Source organism: Enhydra lutris, unplaced genomic scaffold (assembly GCF_002288905.1).
Source record: "Enhydra lutris kenyoni isolate GAN:26980312 unplaced genomic scaffold, ASM228890v2 scaffoldscaffold21, whole genome shotgun sequence".
Lineage (NCBI taxonomy): Eukaryota > Metazoa > Chordata > Mammalia > Carnivora > Mustelidae > Enhydra > Enhydra lutris.
The window spans coordinates 66,186,873-66,210,637 of record NW_019154105.1 but is presented as its reverse complement, the minus strand read 5'-3'; the positions used below and the strand labels follow the sequence as shown (position 1 = coordinate 66,210,637).

Below are 23,765 nucleotides of genomic sequence, written 5' to 3'. Positions count from 1 at the left end.
CTTAGGTCATTTCCACTATTATATGTGGCTAAAGCCTCTATGGCAAGAGGAGGGGGTCCCGGGCCGCAGACAGGGCTCCCAGGCTGCCTAGGGCCCAGATATCTGTGTTGGGAGCACAGGTCCCTCTCTGAAAGGCCCAGGCCACTTCCAGCTGGACTGCGCATGTGTGGGACGTCGCTCCCTCCCACACCCCATTGACTCGCAGCACCCTGCCCGTGTCCGCTCTGAGGTCTGTCCCGTCCCTGGTGGGCCCCTATCTGCCCTGGTGTCCCAGCACCCAGCAAGCGTGCAACAGTCCCCACCACCATGGCTCTGGTTGTCCAGTCAGTGACCGCCACGCAGGGTCAGCTGTGCCCATGCTACCTAACCCCCAAATCGCCTCTAATGAGACGTTTATGTTAGAAAAATATGTATTTTAAAACAAAAAATCCTCTGTTGTGGCAGAAGACTGACATGCTTAAATTTCTCTTTCCTTCTTGTTTATTCCTTGTCTACACATTTCCTTTTCCTATATGTAATTATCTGTATTGTAGGTACAGAATAATCCTATAGGTTTTGTCTGTTACACATTGAAGAGCCTGCGTGAGGTGGGACTGCCATGCCCGCCTTCACCCAGCAGAGGGCGCACCTGCATGCAGAACTGCAGAGAGGGGTCCCCTGGACAGCGGGCTCCTGGGCTTCCCCAGGGAACCAGGAGCTGGCTTCCCCGGAGACCTCATTCCCTGTCCTGCCTTCATCAGTATCCTTTCGTCCCATTGTTATGCATCTGGTTTTCCCAGAAATGTAAGATCCTGCGAAGGAACACAGTATCATTTTGGGGTTGGGGCCCCTGGGTGGCTCAGTGGGTTAAGCCTCCAACTCTTGATTGAAGCTCAGATCCTGATCTCTGGGTCGTGAGTTTGAGCCCCTCATTGGGCTCCACACCCAGTGTGGGGCTTTAAAAAAAAAGCATATATATAATATATATACTACTACAATAGTCTGCAATATATATATAGCAGACTATTGTAGTTTAGCTGTTTAGTTATTTTAGTTCAGAGGAAGTACTCTCGCGGTCCTCTCTTCCCTGGGCACTCATATCACCCACTTCTAACAAACATAACTTCACGAGTCAGCCACTGGCGTGTCCATGGGTGCAGCAGGCCTTGGCCAAGAGTCTCCCGGGCCGACACGTGAGGTCCAGAACAAGCAGGAGGGACCACGGCCGTGCTCTGGGGGCTGATGTTCTGGGGGACGAGCTCATCACAGGACACGTCAAGGGGTGATGAGCGACATACACATGGAGGGGAAAGACAGCGACTCTGAGGGGCGGGGGAGTGCTGCCTACTGTGGGGGCTCAGGTGGGGCTCTCCCGGGGAAGTGAGTCCCCGCCGGGGCGGGAAGAACCGTGGGGGCCTCCGGAGGAGAGCTGCTGGGCAGAGGGGACTGCGGAGTCACAAAGAAGCAGAGAGGTGGCAGGTGGCCACCAAGCCCCGCGGGCCACGCAGCGCTCTGACTGCTCTGGGCGCACAATGGACGCCAGTGCCTTGTGCGCAGAGAGTGACCACTCCAGCTGGCCTCCCAGAGATGTGCGCTGGCCACTGGCCACCTCCCCCAAGTTCAGGGGCAGGAGGGCCAGCAGGAGGTGAGTGGCATTGAGGTGGGTGGCGGCGGTGCCACACGAACACGGGCACCAGAGCAATGCGTGTGGACTGGGTGCTGTAAAGAGCTGGAGGTCCATGAAGTTTCCCGAGAGACATCAGATGGTCAGTCCCTCACTTTTGCCCACTGGGTCTCTGCCTTTGAGTGTTGATGTTGACAGGCAGGAAAATGCTAGAGAGTAGCAACAGATGGCATGTGCCCCTCGGAGGGTGGGGCCGGTGCTCCAGCCAGCCGGCGGCCAGCCAGGCGCCCTCGTTGCACCCTGCAGACACGGAATGCATGACATGTACTGAGCACGGTCCCGTGCCAGACGGTGTCTCGTGTCCAGCATGCTCTACCACCGTCCTTGCCACCGTTCTACAGGGTGGCTGCTCTCGACGCTGTCCTTGGTACTCACTGGACACACCACGTCTGCTGGGGGTGCTGGTGCTTTCGTCCCCTGCCACCTCCGGCTGGGCCCTGAGCATCCAGCTGGACTCAGGGAAGATTCTGGATTGCTTGGGGGACGGTCTAACCCCCTTCCTCTCCTGCAGTTTCATGAACAGGCGTGGCATCTCTGCCAACCCGTACCTGGGGAGCACCGCCAATGGCTATGCGCACCCCAGCGGCACGGCCCTGCATTACGACGACGTCCCGTGCATTAACGGCTCGGTGAGTGCATCCTCCTGGCAGCAGTCCGGGCTCTGGTGCGTTAGACGTGGGGCGGTGGGAGCACACCTATGCCTGGGGACCCCTGACTTCCAGCCCGGAGCCCCAGGACTTTCCGACATGCTCTGGGGCAAGGATGAAAACTGTTTCCCCTCCCTCCTCTGCTGGTTTTTGACTAGCCGTCCATCTGCATCTGCACAAGTAGGGAACCAGACCTCAGGACCCTGAGTGTCATTCAGGGTCCTCGTCATCACTTAAGTGTCTCTGCACGGCCCAGAATACCGAGTGAAGGCTAGCACTTCAGGGTCTGTAACCTGGATACATCACAAGAGAGTACAGTACAGGTTATCGCTCAGCAGTAAGTGCTTGGAAAAGAGCTCAGGGAACACCCATCACAAGAAGCATTGCCACGGCCAAGGCCGCCCTGCATGCTCCCTGGGCCAGGCCCCGAGCCGTCTCCTGGGCCACCAGGCATGAGGCCCACAGAGTCCGCAGGCTCCTGGAGGGGCATTCAAGATGTGAGCCTGCCATTGGTCCCCCAGGATTGGGTGGGCTTAGTCTGGGCATCTGTGTCAAGATCTAGTTCAAAAGTTGGCATAAGATGTGTTGATTGTTGGTTTTTTCCAAGCTTGGAAAGTCTGTTAGATTTTTTTCTTGTTTTGCTCACGCATTCTTTTCTCCATACTTTGGTGGCAGTCCCCAATCGGCTCCCTGTTTTCCATGGTCATAAAATCCACACCTGCCCGAGGCAGGAATGGGGAGACCACAGTCTTCTTGAGGGAGGTGCAGGGGTTGGGCAAGGACTCCTGGATCTCAGAGATAGAAACAGACTGAAAAGAAGGTTTCTGTGCTCTGGGTCAGAAGTGGCCAGCCAGTTACCACATGCTATGTGTCCTGTGTCCCGTGTCCCACCCTTTCTCCCTCCTTCCCGATTTTCTGCACGTCCCCCAGCGCCCGGGCTCTGCACCAGGGATAATGGCCTTCTGGTCCAGCAGGGCTGAAGAGGAGGTGGGGGTGTAGTGCAGAGTGACGGCCAGGCCTGGCAGGCTCACATGAAGATCAGGGGCCGCGCTGGGACATGGGGGAGGGGGAGGAGCAGAGCCACTGCGCAACCCCATCCTGCCTACAGGTCCCTGAGCTGGTTTCCTGTCTGAGGCCAGGGTGGTCAGGGCTGGGGTAGGGAGAGAGTCCCGGCCCAATGAGAAAATATGCACTCCTGACCCCCATCTCCACCTCCACCCTCACTCCTGGGATCTCCAGAGTTTGAGGTGCTCCTGCTGCCCACAGTGGCCCTGACTTAGGGAAGGCTGCGTGGCAACCTCTGTGAGAGCAGGATCTGGAGTGGTCTCTGTGCGTCTTCCTGGACACAAGCCACGTCCAGGGTGGCCCCAGCGGTGCTGGCTCCCAACGATTTTGGTTGCCCACAGCCCCCTTGAGCAGTGTCGCCCTCATTGTGGGCCCAGCCCCCAGACCCATTCCCACGGAATGCTCTGCTGCTCTGGGCCCTCAGCCTCCGCGGCAGGACAGCAACACAAACCTGCCTCCGGCCCTGTCCGCCCCGGGGCCCCTTTGGGCCTCTTTCCCTGAAAGGGTTTTTCCCCCCTTCCTTTCCTTCAACACGGAAGCTGCAGGGCGGGCTGAGCGCCCGGAAGAGCCCCAGGCCCACCCAAGCACCACCCCACCCACCGGCTCATGCGCCTCCATGTGGGTCCCGCGGGTTCAGGCCGGCCCCCAGGAAGGAGCTTGCTTTAGGGTTCCCGCAGCACCCTCTGTCTCAGAGAGAAAGGCCCACCGTTCTGCAAGGGCTCTGCATTCAGCAGCTGTGAGCCATTCCTTCTGCACGAGGACGGCGGACAACACAAGCTTCTGTGCGCGGGGTCAGCGTCTCGCTGGCTTTAGTGACGGCTGTCCTGAAGCTCGGGCCTCTCCTTGAAGTCTGCTCCTCCACACCGGGCCCCAGTACCAGGCAGTCCTTTCCTGCTGGACTTTCTGAGCTGAACCTTGACCTTTCATCGATCTCTGTCACCCTGGGGGCCCCCGTGACACCAGCCCCAGATCGAAGTCTCCAAAAGGATTTAATCCTGACACCGCTATGGAGTCTGTTCTGGAAGCGCTCCCGGGAGCCCGATCCTCTGGTGTGTGGGGAGGGGATGGTCCACCTAGAGCTTCGAAATGAGCTTCGAAACGAGCGTGTGCTGGTCACCCTCACGGAGCCGTCCCATCCGGGCTGCGCGCGTGGCCGCTGTGTTTAGATGGTAGGAGTGTCCCTGCGTCACAAAAATAGACCCCTCGAAGTGGCTGGGAAGGGACAGAGGGCTCCTCCCTGGAGGTTTCAGGCTGTTCCTATTTCCGTAACAAAAGGCTGTGATTACAGTCTGGCAGAAGGAGCCGCTGCCAGAGGGGTACAAAAATAGGGTAAGATGAGCACAACATAGGAATTAATATTTCTCTCTCCTTTTGGTAAATGCAAAGCAATTTACAAAGACCTTTAAAATGGAAAGGGCTCTGGCTGCAGTTGTAAGTTTAGATTTTCATTTATGCTTTCATGTCCAGGCTCTGAAGCGGCCTGTAGCTATTTTAGTCCTTTGTAAAAAGGTTTTCTGCTAAGACGATGCCATTATATCCATTATATGCTGAAAGGTCCTCTTTTCTACGATGATTGCATTTCTTTCTTTTGACAGACTATGTTTTGGTCGCTGGGCTTCTTTGAGGCATAAGAGTGTGGCCGCCGGGGGCCCAGTGACAGTCACCTGTGCCACCCAAGTCCCTGGGGCCTGCCTGATGGATGGGGAGGGTCAGGAGGGGCCTTTCTCCCCTGGGAGAGCCTGCAGCTGGGAGGCAGCTCCCTGTGCGGGTAGCAGCCCGGCTCTGCCTCAGTTTCCCCCTGCCTCTTTTGAGAGTCCCCTGGGAACCACACGGGTCAACAATTGTGAAGGACTTCAGACAACATCCAGGCGTAGTCACGACTATAAACAAAAGTGCTTCGCTGGGATCACAAGGTGCTTTCTGGAGGCAGCCAGACCTCTGGGTTTCGCCAACCCCCCTCCCGCCCCAGTCTGGTAGGCCTCTCCTTACGTCCCGTGGCTTCTGCTCTCCAGATTAGAACTTCCAAAATCTGGCTCTTTGAAGAAAGAAATGTCAAATCAGTTCTTTTTTTCCCCTCTATCTTAAAAAAACAGAATGACACAAAAATTTCCTAAGCCAGTTACCCTGGGAATGATTCAAGGGAAAAAGAAACTTTGGCTGAAACCTTGAAGCAGAAACGTCCACCTGCGTGTGTGTGTGTGTGTGTGTGTGTGTGTCCCATCGGTGACCGTGTTTTACGGGGTACCTGCATGTGTTCTGGGGGTATGCATGTGTGTGTGTGTTCCATCGGTGACCGTGTTTTACGGGTACCTGCTTGTGTTCTGGGGGTACTAATAATATCTCAATGTACTAAAATCTCTGCCATGCTTTCCGTGACCGAGGGCACTAACGACGAAGCTGTGTGTTGCAGTGGGACCCCGAAGACGGCCCTCCTGCTTCCGGTGCCAGGGGCCTGGGAGAAGAGGTGCTCTATGATAACGCGGTCCTGTATGATAACTTGCCGTCTCCGAAAATCTTTGCGCGCTACCCGCCTGCTGACAGAAAGGCTTCTAGGCCGCCTCCCGACAAACTGTTCTGTAACCATTACAAATACCCTCCCTCCTGCAGTCTGCCTCCCACTAACCCCTCATCTCTGGGGAGGGCGTCTCTCGGGCTCAGCACTCAGGTACAGCATCTCCTTCCATCTTGTTCTAGAATTGTCTGAATCACGGTCCTCTGTGGGGGGTGGTCACCGGCCCGTAGCAGATGAGACTCACTGAGGGTCAGGTGGGACTTTTGTCTCCACCAGAATGGAGTTTGCAAATGCAATCCCCAGGGGGCTGCCTGGGGGCCGATGGAGCGCCCCGAACTAGCTCGCAGCTGAAGAGGCCCGGTATTTCGTGGTCTAAATCTGGCTTTCTTTCTGTTCCCGGAAAAGTCCCTTGTGAGTTTTGTGCTGTACGTTGACTAAAGCCAAAGATTTTAAACAAGGACAGGAACACTAAAACATTCCAGAAGATTCTTGCACCGCAAGCTTTTTTTTTAAAGATTTCCATCACAGGTACACGAGGAACGCTGGACTCCAGGTAGTAATTGCTTCCGATCTTGCCACATTAAGCAGGATTTTCAGGGTACGACAGGGTTCTTCTATAATGAGTCTGAAAGTGGGACGCCTAAAAACAAGTTGGTGGTAATGAGAATTTTGGATTGTGATTGCATGACCAGTGATGACCTTGGTGTCGAGCTGCCATTGGCACCATACCCCATAGTTACGGCAAACAGCGATGGCCCAGTGTAAATGTTCATTGCGTGTGTTCACGCGCTTTCCGCCCACGAACGTTTTGTGCTTTGCTCACGAGTCCAGGGGCCATGAGAATTCTCTGCAAACATGAAGCAGATGGGCACACTTTATTTTTTTTTTTGAAGATTTTATTTATTTGAGAGAGCTAGAGAGAGCACAAGTAGGCAGTGCAGCAGGCACAGGGAGAAGGAGAAACGAGCTTCCTGCTGAGTAGGGAGCCCGATGCGGAGCTCGATCCCAGGACCCTGGGATCATAACCTGAGCCAAAAGCAGAAGCTTAACCTACAGGCCCCTCTAGGGACACAGTTTAATTCACATTCTTTCCCCTCCATTTCTTGGGTAATTTTCAGAAACACCGAGTGCCTGGTAGGGCCCTAGCATCTCAGGTTTGCTGGCTCCCCGCGGCCTGTCGACTCCATCCAATCACAGCCTAGGATTTGTTTCTGATTTTTAACCAAGATTCACTCACTGATCACACATCTATCTCCATACTTGCTTTTTTGCTGGCATTCAGTTTCTGTTAGGTAGAAATCGTGGGATGGAATATGACACCTCGTGCTTGCATTGTCCCCAGATTAGTTTGGAATGGTCTGATACATTGTTTCTTGTGTTGTTTTTATTCATCTTTACTATTTTCAGTAGGAACACATTTGTAAGTGGAATTATAGCACCTTTCATTTTCCTGTGCTCCTTTGGTCGTTCTCATAGGACACCTGTTGGTTAATGGAGACACCTTCCAATTACCAAGCACCCCCAGCGTGCCACAGTTATGCCCCTGTCTGGTGTGTCTTCTGCCCGTTTTCAGGAACACCGTGGACAGGATTCAGTATCTTTATTTATTTTTTTTAATCAGCTAATGGAAGCTCAGAAAACTTTAACGACTTGCTCCAGTGTGTCCCAAATCCTAGAGCCAGAATCTGAAGGGAGGGCATTCTCCCCAAAGTGAGTCCCACGGCAGCAGCACCCGTCAGCACTTGCCGCCAAGCCGGGTTGATGACACAGCTGGGGGACCCACGGCATTTGTTGTCCTGTAGCAAAAGGGTGAAGGTGCCATTGCTTGGGTCTTAAGAACCTGTGGCTACTTCAGACCCCGTTCATACTGGTCCCATGTTCTCCCCTTGCCTCCACCTTCTGACCCGTCAGTGAAGCAGAAGGTGGTTTTTTTGTCCCGTGGGGACTTCAGCCGACTGCATAGACACTCAGGCCGGAATCTGGAGCTCAGCCAAGCTGCTCCCCTAAAGAGCATCCGCTGGAAGGAAAAACCGTTCGTGTTTAGAAACCCAAACTTTCACTAATCACAACCAATTGCTCTTGGATACCCAACTGCCCGGTCCAGTTTCTTGATGAGCATTCATGATCCCAGTAGAAATCTATATGACTTTTATTGCATCCCAGCTGGGCAAGTCCAAGTCCCTCACCGGCCTTGGACCTCAGTTCCAGACCCGCTCGGCCAGCGCAGGAAAACCACGGCAGCTTAGTGTCTGGAAGCCAGACGGGTTTTTTACTCCCTTTGTGTTTCCTGTGTGTGGTGGGTTAAATGCAAGATTTAGGGACTGAGACAACTTACTGAAAAAGAAGAAAAGTTGTTTTTTTGTTTTTTTTTTTGTTTTGTTTTATGGTTTGTTTTTAAATTTTCTTACTGTCTGTTTCAACAGTTGAAGGGTAAAAAGCCCCCAGTGGCCTCCAATGGGGTTATGGGAAAAGGGAAGACCCCGAGCAACCAGCAAAAAAAGGCGGATTCCGTAGCCGGTGTGAAGCGAACATCTTCAAGTAAGTTCAAGGTTCAGCTTCTCAGTGCAAGTTTCAGGTGTGGTTTGTAGAGGTGGGGCCATAAGAGCCATCTTTCCTCCTCACCTGTGCGGGTAGAGACGCCAAGTGTGGGGGTCAGCTGGAGATAGGGGACTGTCTTCACCGTCACCCTTCCTCCTTGCCGGATTGCAGGACGGTGCAGTTTCTCATCCAGCTCTTATGACCGTTGTGTAAAGCTGTCCGTTAAGTGCAGAAGGGGTTTCACGCGTTTCAGGAGGAGGTGGTCGTAGGTGCAAGGGGCCTGGGGCTTCAGGTCAGGAGACCCCGGCATGTGCACCTGATCTACGAGTGACGTAGTGACTTTGGTCTAGCCATGTAGACACTCTAAGCTCAGGTCCCTGTGTGGGAGGCATAGACCAGTGGCCGCCGTGGTTTCTGGGACTGAAGGAATCGAGGTGCCAACATGGCCTCCAGGCACCACAGCCCTGTAAGGATCACTAAGGGACGCACGTTCCCACTGCACCTTGTAGTCTGTGAGCTCATAGGGACAGTCTCCCTTCCTTCTCCCAGCCTTGTCCTCGGGTAGGTGTCATCCCCTGCCCCACCCTGTGAGGCAGAATCCTCTCTGAGAAACCAAAGGGGCTCCCACTGCACCTCACAGCTGGCAGGTGACAGAACCAGAGGGACGAGCAGGCGTCCAAATCTGGGGGGCGGGTTTGAGCCAAGAAGCAGCAGATACAAGTGAGGGACTCGGCACCCCCGCAGAAGGATTTCTGGTAGTGACAGCACTGTGGGTTTGCTTCAGCCCTGGGCGGTGGGCGCCGGTCCCTTTGGCCAGCCGGGAGCGCTTACCCGCGTGAGGCATCCTTGCCACCAGGGCCATACGGTCAGCCGGGCCATGGGCATCGAGCTGCTTGGGGCTCGCAGGAGAGGCCGAGCTGCAGGCTGTCATGAGTCTTGAGCTCCTAAGCGGCTTGCAGGGAGGATGGGAGTCAGATGCCAGTGATGGGTTTGAGAGGATCGCTTGGGGAGTAAGTAGCATCTACACTTTCAGAATCTGGCTCCGTGTGGCCAGGAGACCAGTGTCTGTGTCCGTGAAGACGAGGCTGCCTGTCCAGGCACCCCTCCCTGACTTACTGACCCTCTGGCCCCATGATGGGCGTTCAGAGTTTGAGAGCACACGGGGGTGGGGAGGCCGGTCTCTTCCTTGGCCACGTATGCAGACGAGCCTCGGACTTCCGTCCTGAGGGAACGTGTAGCCTGTCCATCCGCCTGTCTGCACTTCCCTCGTCCTCACACCTGCATTTCAAGCACACAGCTCAGGAGCCAGTTTTATTGTGCTTATTTTGACCTTATCTTTCTGGCCAATCTTGTTTCCCTGACGCAGTTGGGTTTCTCTATAGTCATTTAAAATTTCCGCGCTGTGCACTTGGGGAGGGGGTAGCTGGTCCCCGAAATTCTGCCACATGGAACCCCACCCTCATGGGATCTCCTCTCAACAACTTTCCTCCCTGTGCCTGTGCTCGTTGCATTTCCTAGGTGATTTATCCCTTTATTTTAGGAGACCTTCTGTAGGGACTCTTTATTAACTTTGGTGACATCTAATGGTGACAAAAGAGAAAAATAATTGCGTTCTGTGTTTTTGCTGAATTCAGCCTGTTGCACTGTAGACCGGACGGGCTTTCCGGCATGGGGAACAAAGATGTGGCTGGCTACACCCCACTCCTGCTTTAGCGCTGAGGCTCCGGGAGATACACTGTGGCCCAGGGTCATGGCCACCTCCCTGGCTCCTGCCTCCACTGGGGACTCTCACCCCATGCTCCTGCCCAGAAGTTGTTGCATGTCCTGTGGGGCTGCAGACACACAGGCCAATGACAACATTGTTGTGGGTTGTGCTGTGGGGTGTGAAGCCTGGGGGGTGACACACAGAAGGCCCCCCCAAGGGGGAATCAGGTGTGGGAGGCAAACAGAAGGACAGAAATTGGTGACCCTAAATCACGCCTGTGACATCATCCTCTCTTCACACGCTTTTTCCAGAGAGGATCCTTCTAGCTTAATACTTATCAAAGGCCAGTGTGATTAGAGGAGAAGAGGTTGGGGTGGGGATTTTAAGGTGACATTAAGTACTAGGGTGACACTGGCCAACTCTCAGAGGGGTTTCCCGAAGACTGGTTTCCTCCTCCTCCTCCACTCACTCCTTTTATTTTTTTTTTTAAGATTTTATTTTTATTTATCTGACAGAGATCACAAGTAGTCAGAAAGGCAGGCAGAGAGAGAGGACGAAGCAGGCTCCCGGCTGAGCAGAGAGCCCGACTCGGGGCTCGATCCCAGGACCCTGGGATCATGACTTGAGCCGAAGGCAGAGGCTCAACCCACTGAGCCACCCAGGCGCCCCATCACTCCTTTTATTTAATGAGCCCTGGCATCCTGCCCATCTTGTGCTTGTCCCAAGTACTTTGTAAATATTAAGTGGACCCTCAAAACGGCCCTGAGAGTGGCCACTTCACAGATGGGGGAACTGAGACACGGAGAGGCGAGGGGCTTCGCTGCGGGGCTCTAACCCAGTCGGCCAGGCCCAGACGCTGCTCTGCGTGGACTCCCCAGCTCTCCGTTCCTCGCCCGCTCACTCAGCAGATGCCCGCGTGCTCGCTCCAGGCCGGGCACCAACCGCGGCCCCGGGGACAGAGCTGCCATCCGGTTGGCCAGAGCCAGACAGCGCGGGCACTGGGCTCAGGGGTGGCCGTCTTATGGAAACGTTCTGGAAAATAACAGAAGTACGCAAACCGGAGAGGTGACCCCCGATGCTGATGGCAGGGTGCTCATCCCAGCCTTACGCCACCTCCCATTCTTGCCCACGCCAGCAAATGGCAACTACTCACCGTTCTGCTCCGTCCAAACGGGCCCCGTTCTTTCTCTTACCGAACTAGCGATAGAGCCGGGTGAGAGTGTCTTTCCCTGCGTTGGCCGATCTTACACGGGCTTTACAAATCACCCTGTTAGTGGTTAAGCCTAGTTTTCTCTTGCTGCCTCTTCTCCCCTAAGATGCCGACCAGTACAAATACGGCAAAAACCGGGTCGAAGCTGATGCCAAGCGGTTGCAGAGCAAAGAGGAGGAGCTGCTGAAGCGGAAGGAGACCCTGCGGAACCGGCTGGCCCAGCTCCGGAAGGAGAGGCGGGACCTGCGGGCCGCCATCGAAGTGAACGCTGGTACGGGGCGAGGGGCACGGTTCCGGGCGGCCTGGGCACCTCCCTGGGTAGCGCCTCCTCTTCCCCCCATTCTGCCCACGGACTCTCACCTTAGGAAGACCGCACCTCCCCGTGCGGTGCTGCCCGTCATTGGGAAGCCTCGTGGGGAAGCCTGGGGCCAGTGCTGCGGTGATGGGGTCGGGGGGAAGGGGACCTTGGGACAGGCTGGAGGAGGCCGGTGGTGCTGGGGGCTGTCGCAGCCTCGGGTGCTGGCCACAGAGATGCTCAGGGGTTTCATGTCATGTGTCTGATGAAGTAGTTGGTTGAGGGGGGGAGCGGTGGTTGTTGGCAAGAGGACAGTCCACAGGGATGGGTAAGATTCAGGAACTCAGTAAGCGGTCTCTAGGGACAGACGGGGCCCACCATGCCCGAGAAGGGACAGTGTGTCTGAATTCTTGGAAGGGAGCAGGACGATAGGCCGGGTTAGCAGAGACACTCTCAAAGGGCAAGTCAGAGCGACGGCAGCTGTCAGAGAGCCGAGTTGGGACCAGACGGGAGTCTCCAGCAGGAGCTGGGAATGAGGTTCCCAGTTCTGGGGATGTACCTGTTTAACGTAGTCACCTCAGCTCGAGACTGGCTCTTATCCTGGGCAAGACCCACTCTTCAGGCTTGGGTGAGGCAGGCCTTGGAGGGGCACAGAGGATTGGGAAGGAGGCATTGGTGCACCTGCACCTGAACAGTCTGTTGACACTTCCGGACTTTGTGCCTCAGTGACCCTTATGACAGGAAGTGCTTTTGGAGTTTCGAATCTGGGAGGTCGGGTACAGGCTGAGCAGGTGGGAGATAACGCCTAGGAGGAATGGGGGATGTGACATCCGGCCACCTGTGGGGGGACCGAATGCCGAGTCAGAGACCCTGGGAGGAGCTTCCAGGCCAACAAGACAGAAGGAGGATTTCTTGCTTCTGCTGTCCCAAGTCTGCAGGATAGTGAAGACGCAGAGAGGTTAGACCAGCTCCCGCGCCATGAGCATTAGAGGCCGGGGCTGCGCACAGAAGTCAGGGGACCCTCTGGCACCCATTATCCTGCACGTGCAGTGGATACGTGACCTGCCTCCTTGTGTCACTGACACACATTTCAACAAAAGCAATTCAGTGAGTGTGTGTGGAGCCTCGAGGGGCAAAGCTTTATCGTAGTCGCCCCCACGGGCAAGAGAGAGGACTCGGGAAGAACGGGCAGAACCAGCAGAACGGGAAAATAGCCAGACTTTCCAAGTCCACGGCACCCCTGCAGGCAGTCTGTTGCAGCCCGTGTGTTCAGGTGAGCATACCGTGGCTCGGGCCTAGAGTTCTGTCTGGGTTCTCTGAGACTCAAGGGCTCCGGCTCCTAGGTCAGGTCTCCCAGCTGCGGGAGAGCGGAGTGGTCAGGAAGGGCCTCGGCTCTTTGAAAGCACAGCTGGACTTGAGTTTTGTAGAAAGGGCCCAGGTCAGGGCCGCTCGAGCCGGAGAGTTCCGCGGGGTCCTGTGCAGGGTTACCTGTGACCTCCGTCCACGGAGCCCCTCGCCGGTGGCTGCAACAACTGTGCATCTGTGGGGTTTCAGGCAGGAAGACCCAGGTGGCTCTGGAGGACAAGCTGAGGCGGCTGGAGGAGGAGTGTAAGCAGAAGGAGGCCGAGCGTGTCAACCTGGAGCTGGAGCTCACGGAGGTCACGGAGAGCCTGAAGAAGGCCCTGGCTGGCGGGGTCACCCTGGGGCTGGCCATCGAGCCCAGGTCGGGGACGTCGAGCCCGCAGGTAAGGTCTGCGCCCGCCCAGTGGCCGCACAGCCGCGGGTCGGCCTTAGACGTGTTCCAGGCCGTGTGCCCAGTGCTTCTCTCCGCGGGAGGATGGTGGGCACTCAGGCCCCCTTCCCCTCCCTCCTCCGGACCACTGATCAAAGGCACGGCCTCTGAACTCTTTGGAACTAATTCTATTCCAGTTCATCAGCTGAAGACGTTAATCCCATGTAGCTGGGTGGATTGAGGCACATCTCTAGGCTCGGGAGTCCTGCCGGGTGCCGGGAAACACGGCCTCCCCCTCCAATCTCACAGAACGAATTAATCACTTTCCAATACGCATGATCCCCTTCAGTGACTTACCCTTCGCTCTTGTTGGATCAACAGTCACTGAGAATTTACTGCTGTCCTTTTCTCGTGACAGTGCCGTTGGGTCCCTGGGACCTGGGGAGTCACGGGTCACCGCTTCTATCTTACAAACCAGGAAGTGGAGGCCCAGAGTAGTGATGTGAAGCCGCCCGAGCACTCAAGGCCAGCCGGGCAGCCCTGGACGCAGGCTCTGTCTCCAGGGGCCCCAGCTCTCCATCCCCGCCTCCCTGAAATCCCACCACCGCCTTAAGCCTGTCCCTCTCTGAAACTCCAGCCCCTCATCCCTCTCCACTGGCCACCCTCTATGTTATAGAGTTGGCCCTCGCCTGGCAAAGCAGGTTCTAGCAACAAGAACCAGACACCAGGACCCCAGAACCCCTTGCCATGCACCACTTCCTCTAGCTGCAGTGTGTAGGAAAGCAGGCTCGGGGCTCAGAGGGCTTGAGGTCACCTCCCTTCTCGAGGCCTCACTTGGTCATCTGCAAAATGGGGATGGCATGGCTGCATCTGGCACGGCTCAGGGCACAGCACCTGGCCGGATGGTGTGGGCTCATCATGTGGCGGTTAGCTCATTCATTCATTCAGTGAATTACAAAGACATACCCTGGCCGTGCACCTGCAGGGTGCTGACCACTGTCCTAGGCACAGTGGCTGCCGTGGAGCCTGTGTTCTGGCAAGGGAGGAGTCCCACTGGGAGATCAAGGTACAGGGAGGGTGGGTGTCCTGGGAGCTGGCACGCAAGGGCGAGCACCACCCTCCCCCTCAGCGTCTCAGCGTCCTGCTTGAACAGGACCGGGCACAGTGAAGGCAGCCGTAACTGGAGAGGGTCCTGCTGGAGGCACATGGGCTTGTGGACCCCATGGACTCTGGCCGCCTGTAAGGGCGGCCGCCTACCCCCCTTGGGGTCTCTTCTGCCACGTCCTAGGCTTTCCTCCCCACTCCCTTCCTTCAGAGCCCTTACCCATTCTCTGGGCTCTGGCCCACCCCATCCCCCTGCAGCTCCCCTCCTACCTTTTGCCCCTCCCCTTCCAAATTAAACTTTTGGAAACAGATGTCTGTTCCCACGATGTCCTGTTCACCTGCTCTCTCCACCACTCATTGAACCTGCTTTCCCTTTAGGTCGCCTCCAAACTACAAATCCCCCACCTCACCCCTGCCTCCAAATTCCAGGTATCTCTCCACACTGGCTACTTTCTTGGTGCGTGACCCTACACCCCCCTGGGGGTCCCCTCTCTCTAGGGTGTCCCCATCACCCGTCGGGGGTCCCCTCTTTCCAGTGGTGCTCTGTATTTCCCCCAGGGGTCCCCATCTTGGCCCTACTTGTCGAGTCCTCTCTCTTGGCCCAAATAGCCAACTTGCCCTTCCGAAGGCTCAGGATGAGTCTGTCTGCGCCTCCCCACCCAGACCGGGGGGCCTGGCGGCTTCCTCTTGGGTCATATGCTGCACAGCAGTGACGGGGGCAGGGAGAGTGTGGTCTGGGGGCTCCTCCTGGCAGACCCCGCTCGCTGCCAGAGCGCTTTCCTGAGCGCTGGGACATACAGCGGGCCTAGTGACCATGCCTCATGTGGGGTCTTCTGTCTGCATGGACAGTCTCCAGTTTTTAGGCATCGCACTCTGGAGAGCTCACCCATGTCCAGCTGTGAGACCAGCGACGCTGAGGGCCCAGTGCCGGTGAACAGCGCGGCTGTGTTGAGGAAGAGCCAGCCGGCAGGCAGCTCCCCCTGCCGGGGACACGTGCTGCGGAAGGCAAAGGTGAGCTCGCCCTCCTGCAGGGGGGACACCTGCCCTGAGGCATGCCTGCCGCCCTGGGACGGATGTGGGTGGGGTGGAGGGAGACACCGTGTCCTCACTGTCTCCCGAGTCCCCACAGGGGGCCTCCTTTTCAAAACTGAAAAGCCCAGAACCTCATGTTGGGGGCATACAATGAGCCCCCCCGGGCCTACTGTGGTCTCCAGTCCCCAGATGGGACCAGCCCTGAGAAGCTTGGATGCTGAACTTAGAGTTCTCAGAAAACTTAAAGACCATTTGTAGGTTATCAAAGCAAACAGTTCTTGATGGTGGTCACTACAAGTATATCATTCAGAAAAACCATGCCTGGAAGAATTACATTAGTTCAGCAGAGGAATTGAATTTGCTCTGATGGGTGTGAAGGCAGGCGGCCTCCCTCCATGGCCTCCAGGCCTTGCATTGCTATCGTGGCGTTGGTCCCAGGGCCACGTTAGGACCTGGGCCAAACTGGCTAGAAGTCCATGGCTTTCAGAGAGGTGGCTTGTGGCATGGAGGAACGCAGGTGGTACCCCCAGGACGTGTTCTCAGGGTGGCCCTGGCGGCCATGGCTGCAGACGCATCTGCGACCTCGTGTCCTCCCCGGCAAGTGTCCAAAGCTGTGGGTACCGCCAAGTCTGGGGAAGGAAGAGCTACTGCAGGTTTCTCTTCCCTTTCTCAGCAGGCGTGGAGTGTTCTGGGTCCGTGCCTGTCCCTGCAGGTGCGGGCGGCCGGGGGCTGTGGGGGCAGGGGTCTCAGGAGAGAGCTGTCCAGGGCCATCCCCCTGACCATTTGCAGATGACAAGTGCAGGAAGGGGTCTGGTTTATGTGGTCTCTTGACTGTCGGGTCAGACCTGCAAGGGCACTGCTGCAGCCCGTGCGTGAGCCATGTGTCCCGCGGGCACTCAGCAGTCACCGGCTTGGGGACTGCAGCTCCTGCCGCTTCCCCAGGATAAACGTGGGGTCTCGGTGGGTCAGTGCACAGCAACGCTGAAGCCAGCAACACACCTGGAGGGACCAAGGCGTCCCTGCTCATGGGGCCAGCAACCATGCACACAACTTCAGGGAGGGACTTCCGAGAACAGTGACAAGGGACTTGAAGCCGGGGTCAGGGGTGGGGCTTGGCCTCTGGGCCCCGGGACAACACTCCCCTCCTTGATCTAACTCCCTGCTCAACGGTGATTCCCGAACTCTTGAGCAGCTACCAAACGGGTTTCCGCACCATCCACGGCCGCAGGCCTGTCTCCTGGCGCCTTGCCGCTTTGACCCATACCCTTCCTCTCGCCACACCAGGAATGGGAGCTGAAGAATGGGACGTAGAGGGACGGCTGGATGCCCCGCTCGCAGGTGCTGTCCCGCCGCCGCAGGAAGCCCCGCCCGCGTGGCCGCCGCTCCGGACGCCAGGGCCAGTGGCCGAGCCCCCACGCCGCCAGCGCCCAGACCCACCCGCACGTCCTCTCCTACTGTACTTGTCCCTGTAAAGAAATTCACCTGTGACACCGGGGTCCCCACCTCTCTCTGTTGAAGAGCAGAAAGGGAGGTAGAGGAGTCCCGGGGCCGATGGGAAGCTGCGTCTTTTTACCGAGCTCAGCGAGTGCTCTCCCCGTGTCCCTGCACTGGGACTGCAGGCCGCTCCGCGGAGGCCCCTCGCGGGGGAGCGGCGCGTCCTCCTTGTGTCTCGGCGTCCCCTCCCCACGTGCCCGTCCTGTCCCCCACGTCACTTGAGGCGGGTGCGTGGGAAACCCGTGCTGTGAAGCGTCTGTTACCTTTTAACTGTCTCTTCTCTGGACAAATGCTTTTGTCGCCACGATGCGAAAAGCTGCCATTCTTTTTAAACTTTTTAAAAATGTCTCTTTTTATCATGTGTTGCACTTAGCTCTAACGGTTTTTCAGAGGTTCTGTAGCCTATCTTATTAATTATTTGTACTGCTTTCGAAAGGCAGTGGAGCGTCTCTGCTGCTTCACTGATGTGTGTCCCCGACCTCCGTCCCCAGTGTCCCTGACCCCATGTGCCCCTCAGAGCCTGCAGGAGACCCGCAGAACCCCGGGCAGCCTCCCCAGATGGTGGTGGGACTTCCATTCCCCCAAGAGGGAAGCAGGTTCTGGAACTCACTGGGCCATAGAACCGCGGCATCCCGAGTAGAACGACAGCTTCCAGTCCCTCCCCGCCGCCCCTGCGCCCCACCCCCACCCCGCCTGCAAACCCAGGCCCAGAGCTCGGGTGCCCCTGGATGGCTCCCAGGCCTGAGGGCCGAGGCCAGGTCTCTGCACCCGTGTGGCCTGAGACCCACCTAACTCTGCTGGGCCTCCAGAGAGACCCTCTCAGGGATCCTCAGTTCCAGGGACGGGCAGAGTCAGTCACGCTGGGGTCCCTCTACAGATGGATTCAGGGGCACTCGTGGGCGCTTTCTGCTGAGAGCAAGCCTCACATCTAGAAGCGTCCATACCAACCTTAGGGATAGAAGGCAAAAAACGGTCTCCATGTTTTCCCCTACACCCCCGGCACGCCTCCAGAGTCCCTCCTGGGCTTGGCCACGCTCACACAGGCCTTCCTTCTGCATGGAGTCAGGCGAGCACAGGGCCCTCATGGCCCCATGAGATTTTGGCTGGAGAGCAAGTGGTGAGCGGCCTCCTGGGCAGGAGACAGTTTCCAACAGGGAGCGGGGGCTGCAGTGGAGCCCAGTGGACTGCGGGCCCCCTCCTGCCTGAGCACCCCCAAGAAATCAAGGGAGGATGTCCCCCAAAGCCTCTGGGTCCATCTTCCCAGTGCTGTCAGGAGGAACCCTGTCCTGTTTGTCTGCATGGGAAGCTGGGCCGCCCTGCACTCTACAAAGCTGATTTTCTGTAAAACAAAAAGGCTTTATCCCCCATAGATTTTTGCTGCCTTCCAGTCAAAGAAGGTTTCTCAAAGTAAGGCTCTTGGGCCTCCCTGCTTGTCAGCCAACTCAGTCCAAGCAGCTGACAGGTTCCAACGGTCAGGAGGAAAAGCGTGAGCTGCCCATGCCCCTGCCAGGGAGACCCTAGGCAGCACAGGGACCCCACCCCCTGGGTTTGCCTGAGGACACGGCCTGTCGAAATGGGAGCCGGGATTTGGACCCTGGGCTCAGACTCCGGCGTGTGCATTCCGTGTCTGCAGAACCCAGGTTTCACACTCCCTTTCCTCACCATCAGCCCTGTAAAGAGGATGGCAAGCTTAGACGGATCCTGCTGGTTCCCCGGAGCCATTGGCAGCGGGTCACACAGAGGCCAAGGCCGCGGCCGCCCCCATGGGCTCCTGCTGTGTTGCGTGTTCCCCCGGTGTCTTTAGGTTTGATCAGAAAGTTAGGCGAAAGGATTTGCTTCCAAATAAGTTATTTATTTGTATATGTTCAATAAATAGAGTTTTTAATTTATATCTGTACATATTAGACACACATGAGATGTCTTGTCAGGATTCGGGCGGTGAGGTCATGTTAGGGCCCTCCCCGAGTCCCTGGCCGGCGGCCACCAGATGAGGCATGGAGCAGGCTGGCCGCAGGAGGCTTGCCCTTCCGGGAGAAGTCCCATTCCCTTCGAGGTGTCACCTGTTCACCGAGCGCTGCCCAGACCGTGACAGGATCCTGACCCAAAGTGGAGGAGCGTGGCAGCTGTGCCCATGGGGCCACCTCTGGGGATCACAGCGGCTCCCTGCCCCCACCCCCTGCAGCCCCACGGTCAGCCTTGGGGCTCAGCCTCCGGCTCTGTTTTGGTCAGGTGACTTCAACCTTCAAATCCCCTCCAGTTTTGTGTGTTTATAACTCACTGACCTTTTGCACAGAAACAAAATGGTTGTGGGCGCGCTGTGTCACCTGTGGCGTGGGATGGGTGGGAGCGGTCATTTTTCCCCTCTTTGGAGTCAGTGGGGGAGGGGGCAAATCCCTCTGCGGGAGTCAGAGCAGTCAGCCCCAGCCCCGGATGGTTCCACTGCCTGGTACCCAGTGCGGGTCTGGGGAAGGGTCCAGATGGGAGTGGATCTTTCTGGAATCTTCTCTGGGTGACCATGCATAGCCGTGGCATAAAGCCGTCCTGTCCCCCGTTCACGTACCTCCATGTTGCCAAACCTCACCATCGTTCTCGTTCCCTTCAACTGTCCGAGATCCAGAAACCCCAAGCCACTCAGGTTGGAGATGTGCCACCTTCTGCAAAGTCAGTGTGTGCTTTCGGCCCCGAGGGCTGTCCCCAGAAAGGAGACCCAGCCCCATTTTCACAGCGGCAACAACCGGGAAGGCACATGCAGGTTTGCACAGGGACAGGCGTGAGTCTGGGGGCTGCAGAGGGACGCAGCCTCATAGCAGGCGGTGGGTGCCCTGGGTTCGCTGGCCCAGCTGTGCGACGGGACCTCCCGAGGGTGGGCATCGAGGTGGGTGCCCAGAGCGGGGCCTCTGGTGCCAGAAAAGACCCCTGCAGCCAGCCCACGGGCCCCTTCAAGGCGGCCTCTCCCAGGGGAAGGTGGTCATTGCCACCACCCCACCCCCTACCCCGCCCACCTGGCTTTCTCAGATGTTAAATGGTTGCCTTCCTCATTTTGTCTTTTTCTAAAATAAATTTTTAACGGGAAATTTTTCAAATCTGTGGCGTCGTGTTAAAGAGAGGGATTCCTTATTTTGTTCCTGTTGTCACTGCTGGCTCTTCACCATCCCCATAACGGGCTGGGTCCACACTGTGAATACCTGAAGGTGAACTTTACCTTGTGTCCCTTGGGGGGCACAGCCTCTCCCACCAGCGCCCCCTGCAGGAAGCTCGTCTCCCGCGAGGCCAGGGCTACAGGGGCGCCCGAACTTCATCTGGCCCTCCTTCCTGGAGCAGTGCCGGGATCAGGATGGGAACAGGGAGGGAACTGCGCCAGCTGCCTCCCTCCCGCCGCTGTGTGTCCCTGGTTTTGGCCAGGGAAGGCGTTTCCAACATGGGATCATCAGATCGCGATTCTTAGGGACCAAAGGTGTTTTTAATAAGATAATCTTTCTATTTGATTTTCTAACGAGAAAGGAAATAGTGACTTTAAATTCTAACACCAACTTTTAAAAATCATGGATATTTAGCATTCACTGACCACGGCTCTAAGTTGTAAAATGTTTTCATATGAAGATTGTAATTATTTCCTTACTGTATTTTTTAAAAACTAAAGTCGTATTTAAAATTCTCTTTGAACGAAACCAGCAAGAAACAGCAAAGATTTTTTTAAATTAAACATGTTGGAGGTGCCCATTTCAAAAGGACTGTAAATATGTTTTCACTGTGTTTCTCAATGTATTTAATTCATCAAGGACTTTTATCAAAGGAAACTTCCAACTTAAATACCAGTTTTCAGGCCGTCTGCTCCATGTTGTAGTCCCCTCCCCTGAATTTTCTGCTTTACTAACGGATTTTTCTACTGTTTGAAGGGGTGTAGCCCACGGACTGGCGCCCTCCGGCGTGCCTCGTTGGTGTGTTATCAATAAAGCTTTATGCTTCCAGCTGGCCTCCGTGTCTTGCTTCCGCCGGCCTCACCATCCGCTGGATGGAGGCACAGGGTTGACGGACACCTGTGGGGTGGGAGGGCGCAGGTAAGAAGGAGCAGGTAAGGGTGAAGGTGGGGGCTGTGCCTTGTTTCTATGAGAAAGGATGTTCTTTCCCCGAAGAGCTTCAGCTACTGTGCTTTCCAGTGGTTTTTAGTCCACGGATCAGAATATTCAATGTAGAAACCTTTGTGCCCCCGCTGAGGGCCAGGCTCCGGGCCAGGTGCTGGAGACAGGAGTGAATCAGATGGTACCTGCCTCTTAGGAGCTCCTTCTCCCAAACAGCCAGCTCAGTGCCTCCTGGGGGCGTAGGTCTGCGTGCAGACATCCGTGTGCCCCCCTCCCACCCCTGGGAAGATGCAGCTGCCCTCTGGATGGGTGGGTAGGGCGTGTAGGAGGGGGTTCCTGGAGCTCCGTCATGGTGATTGAGCAGGAGTTCAGCAGGGAGCTGGGCAAGGGAAAGATGTTGCCTCAGGGGCAATAGGAGGAGAAGAGGGGGGAGGGGGAGGACCAGGGACGCAGCCAGCAGCCACGTGAGGGACACTGGCAGGGGGGGGGGGGGGGGGGGGGGGGGAAGGTGAGTCTAGACAAGCGGCTGGAGTCAGATTGGAGGGTCCAAGCCTCCCCCTGTGGGTGGGATGGCCTGATCTCTGGTTTGGGGAAGGCCCCTGCTGGCTGGGACCAGAATGAGTCACAATGACGGTTGTGGCAGGCCCATGCCTCCACACTTGCTGGGGTTGGGGGGCAGGGAGGGCCAGAAAGACAGGCTGCCTGCAGATGAATACACCCAGTCTAAGGCAACCGAGCACCACCCCCCACCCCAGGTGGCTGGCTCTTCCCCCAGAGCTCTCCTTGGCCCGGCCCAAGGAACTGGGCTGGACTGCATTGGGCAGAACACACGGAGGAGTGGCCCTTGGCAAGGGATGCACAGGTAGAGAGACCGGTGTGGGCCCACTGGACTGGAGTCTGCAGGACACCCTGGTCAATGAGGGGGAAAGGCCAGGTCTGATCCCAGGGCCAGGGATCTGTGGGGGACTAAGTGTCCCCCCAGACCTACCTTCCAGGCTCTAGGGCCAGACAGCCCCGGGACCCCGCAACCCAAATTCTGTCTCCTTGTGGTGTGGGATGGACCTGGGCACATCATGGATGGTGAAGGGCCCCTTTCGGTTCCAGTAGGAGGCAGGAGGGCGGCCCTCTCCATCCGTCTTAGAAGAAGGGGGTTCTCAGCGCACCCCGTGCACTTGAAGGTACGAAACCAGGGGCAGAGTCTTCCAGGCCCCAGCCTCTGCTATTCAGCGTGGGCAGTCTGTCCTCCCCTCCCCCGGGGGAGGCGGGTTAAGCCTATGTTAACTGATGCTCCTCCCTGGGTCCCGCACCCTGGTCACATCCTGGGGCGCTGCTGAAGGAAAGGGAGGTGCCTCTTATTTCTTTTCAGACTTGGCTAGAAGAGGCCAGAACTCCTGTCTTGGTTCTTCAAAACCACAGAGATGACTTGGGGACATTCATCACACGTGTTATGGTTTTGGGGGCAGGCAACACAAAGCCTCCCCAGTGTAAATCAGGAGCTTCCTCACCGGGAAGCAGGGAGAACATTAGCTGACCTGTGTGATCCGGAAATGTTAGGATGGAGGCTTCGTCAATTCCATGATGCTGCTAAAATGGCCATCTTTTCGTAAAAAGGGACCAGTTCGTGGAGAAGTGGGGTGGGGAGCACAGGAGGGAGGCCGTCCCCAGGGCAGCAGGTCTGGTACACCCACCCCGTGACCTGGGGGACTAGTGCCAGCTGGTCCTGACCCCAAGGGGGCCAGCCTATCCTGGAGCTTTCTGCAGGGGTGGCCAGCCTCAGCCTTAGACAGACAGACTGCCCTCCCAGGGCAGCCGGTTCCTACAGATGGGGAAGGGCTTGCCCACCAGCATGCCTGCACGCGCAGACTGACCATTCTGGAACCCACCCCCCAACCATCTCCAGTGGGGGCCCCCACACTTTGGGCCACCTTCCCTAGTTCCCACAGGGCCAGGTGCCAGACACCCTGGGTCAGCCCCTCGGGCCCGGAGCCCCCTGAAATTCTTCCCACTAGCCAGTCCTCAGCCTGTTTGCCCTGCCCACCTGCTCCTTCCCATGAACCTGCAACAGAGGCTTCTGTTCATACTTTCCCATCACTGAACGCCTCCTCCACATGGCCCACATGTGGCATGGCGTGGCCGTCCTCTTGAGAACTGAGTACGACAGGCTTAGCTGATCTGTGGCAGCCCTCCCCTGATCTGAAGCCTCTCCATTCCTAGTCACAACAAAGCCTACATTTTAAGACATCCCAGTCCTAGGGGATCAGCAGGGACCCCGAAGTCTGCTGGTCTCTGGTTGGCATACTGGAGCATTTTGTGACTTGCGACCCCCACGGAGTAGGAGGGGAGCCCCCACTGGCTGGCCAGCTCTCAGAAGTCAGTGGGTGAGGCCTGGAAATCACAGGCATGCTAGGGCCCTGGCAGGTGCTCTACAGTGTCCGTCCTACCCCCACTGGGGGGCCCCTGGGCCCCTCCTCCAGACCACTCTCCTCCAACCCCCCCTCCCCTTCCTGTCCCGTCCCAGAGCACTCCACAAGCGGCCATAAGATGAGGAAATGTCCCTACCGGCGGCTGTGCCTCCTATTTGTCCCTTCCCTTTCTCATTGATGAAGAATCTGCATCCCCAGAACAATTTGGGGATCCCTAGGGATCAGGGTGCCACCCAGGTGTGTGCCCTGCCTGCTCCCACCCTGCC

General features: G+C 56.9%; 1 protein-coding gene across 3 annotated transcripts in view; it reads left to right on the top strand.

The window, feature by feature from the left end:
• Positions 1–17,682, top strand: part of LOC111148945 (actin filament associated protein 1) — a 131,199-nt gene extending 113,517 nt beyond the window's left edge. For 2 of the 3 annotated variants that reach the window (XM_022505773.1, XM_022505774.1), the window contains 7 exons: positions 2,175–2,292; positions 5,786–6,040; positions 8,311–8,425; positions 11,447–11,611; positions 13,190–13,380; positions 15,321–15,482; positions 16,788–17,682. In XM_022505773.1, the coding sequence (XP_022361481.1) occupies positions 2,175–2,292; positions 5,786–6,040; positions 8,311–8,425; positions 11,447–11,611; positions 13,190–13,380; positions 15,321–15,482; positions 16,788–16,814 (1,033 nt within the window). In that variant the 3' untranslated portion in view covers positions 16,815–17,682. The remainder of the gene's footprint in view (positions 1–2,174; positions 2,293–5,785; positions 6,041–8,310; positions 8,426–11,446; positions 11,612–13,189; positions 13,381–15,320; positions 15,483–16,787) is intronic. The other variant, XM_022505775.1, reaches the window with a different exon arrangement.
• Positions 17,683–23,765: the final 6,083 nt, after the last annotated feature.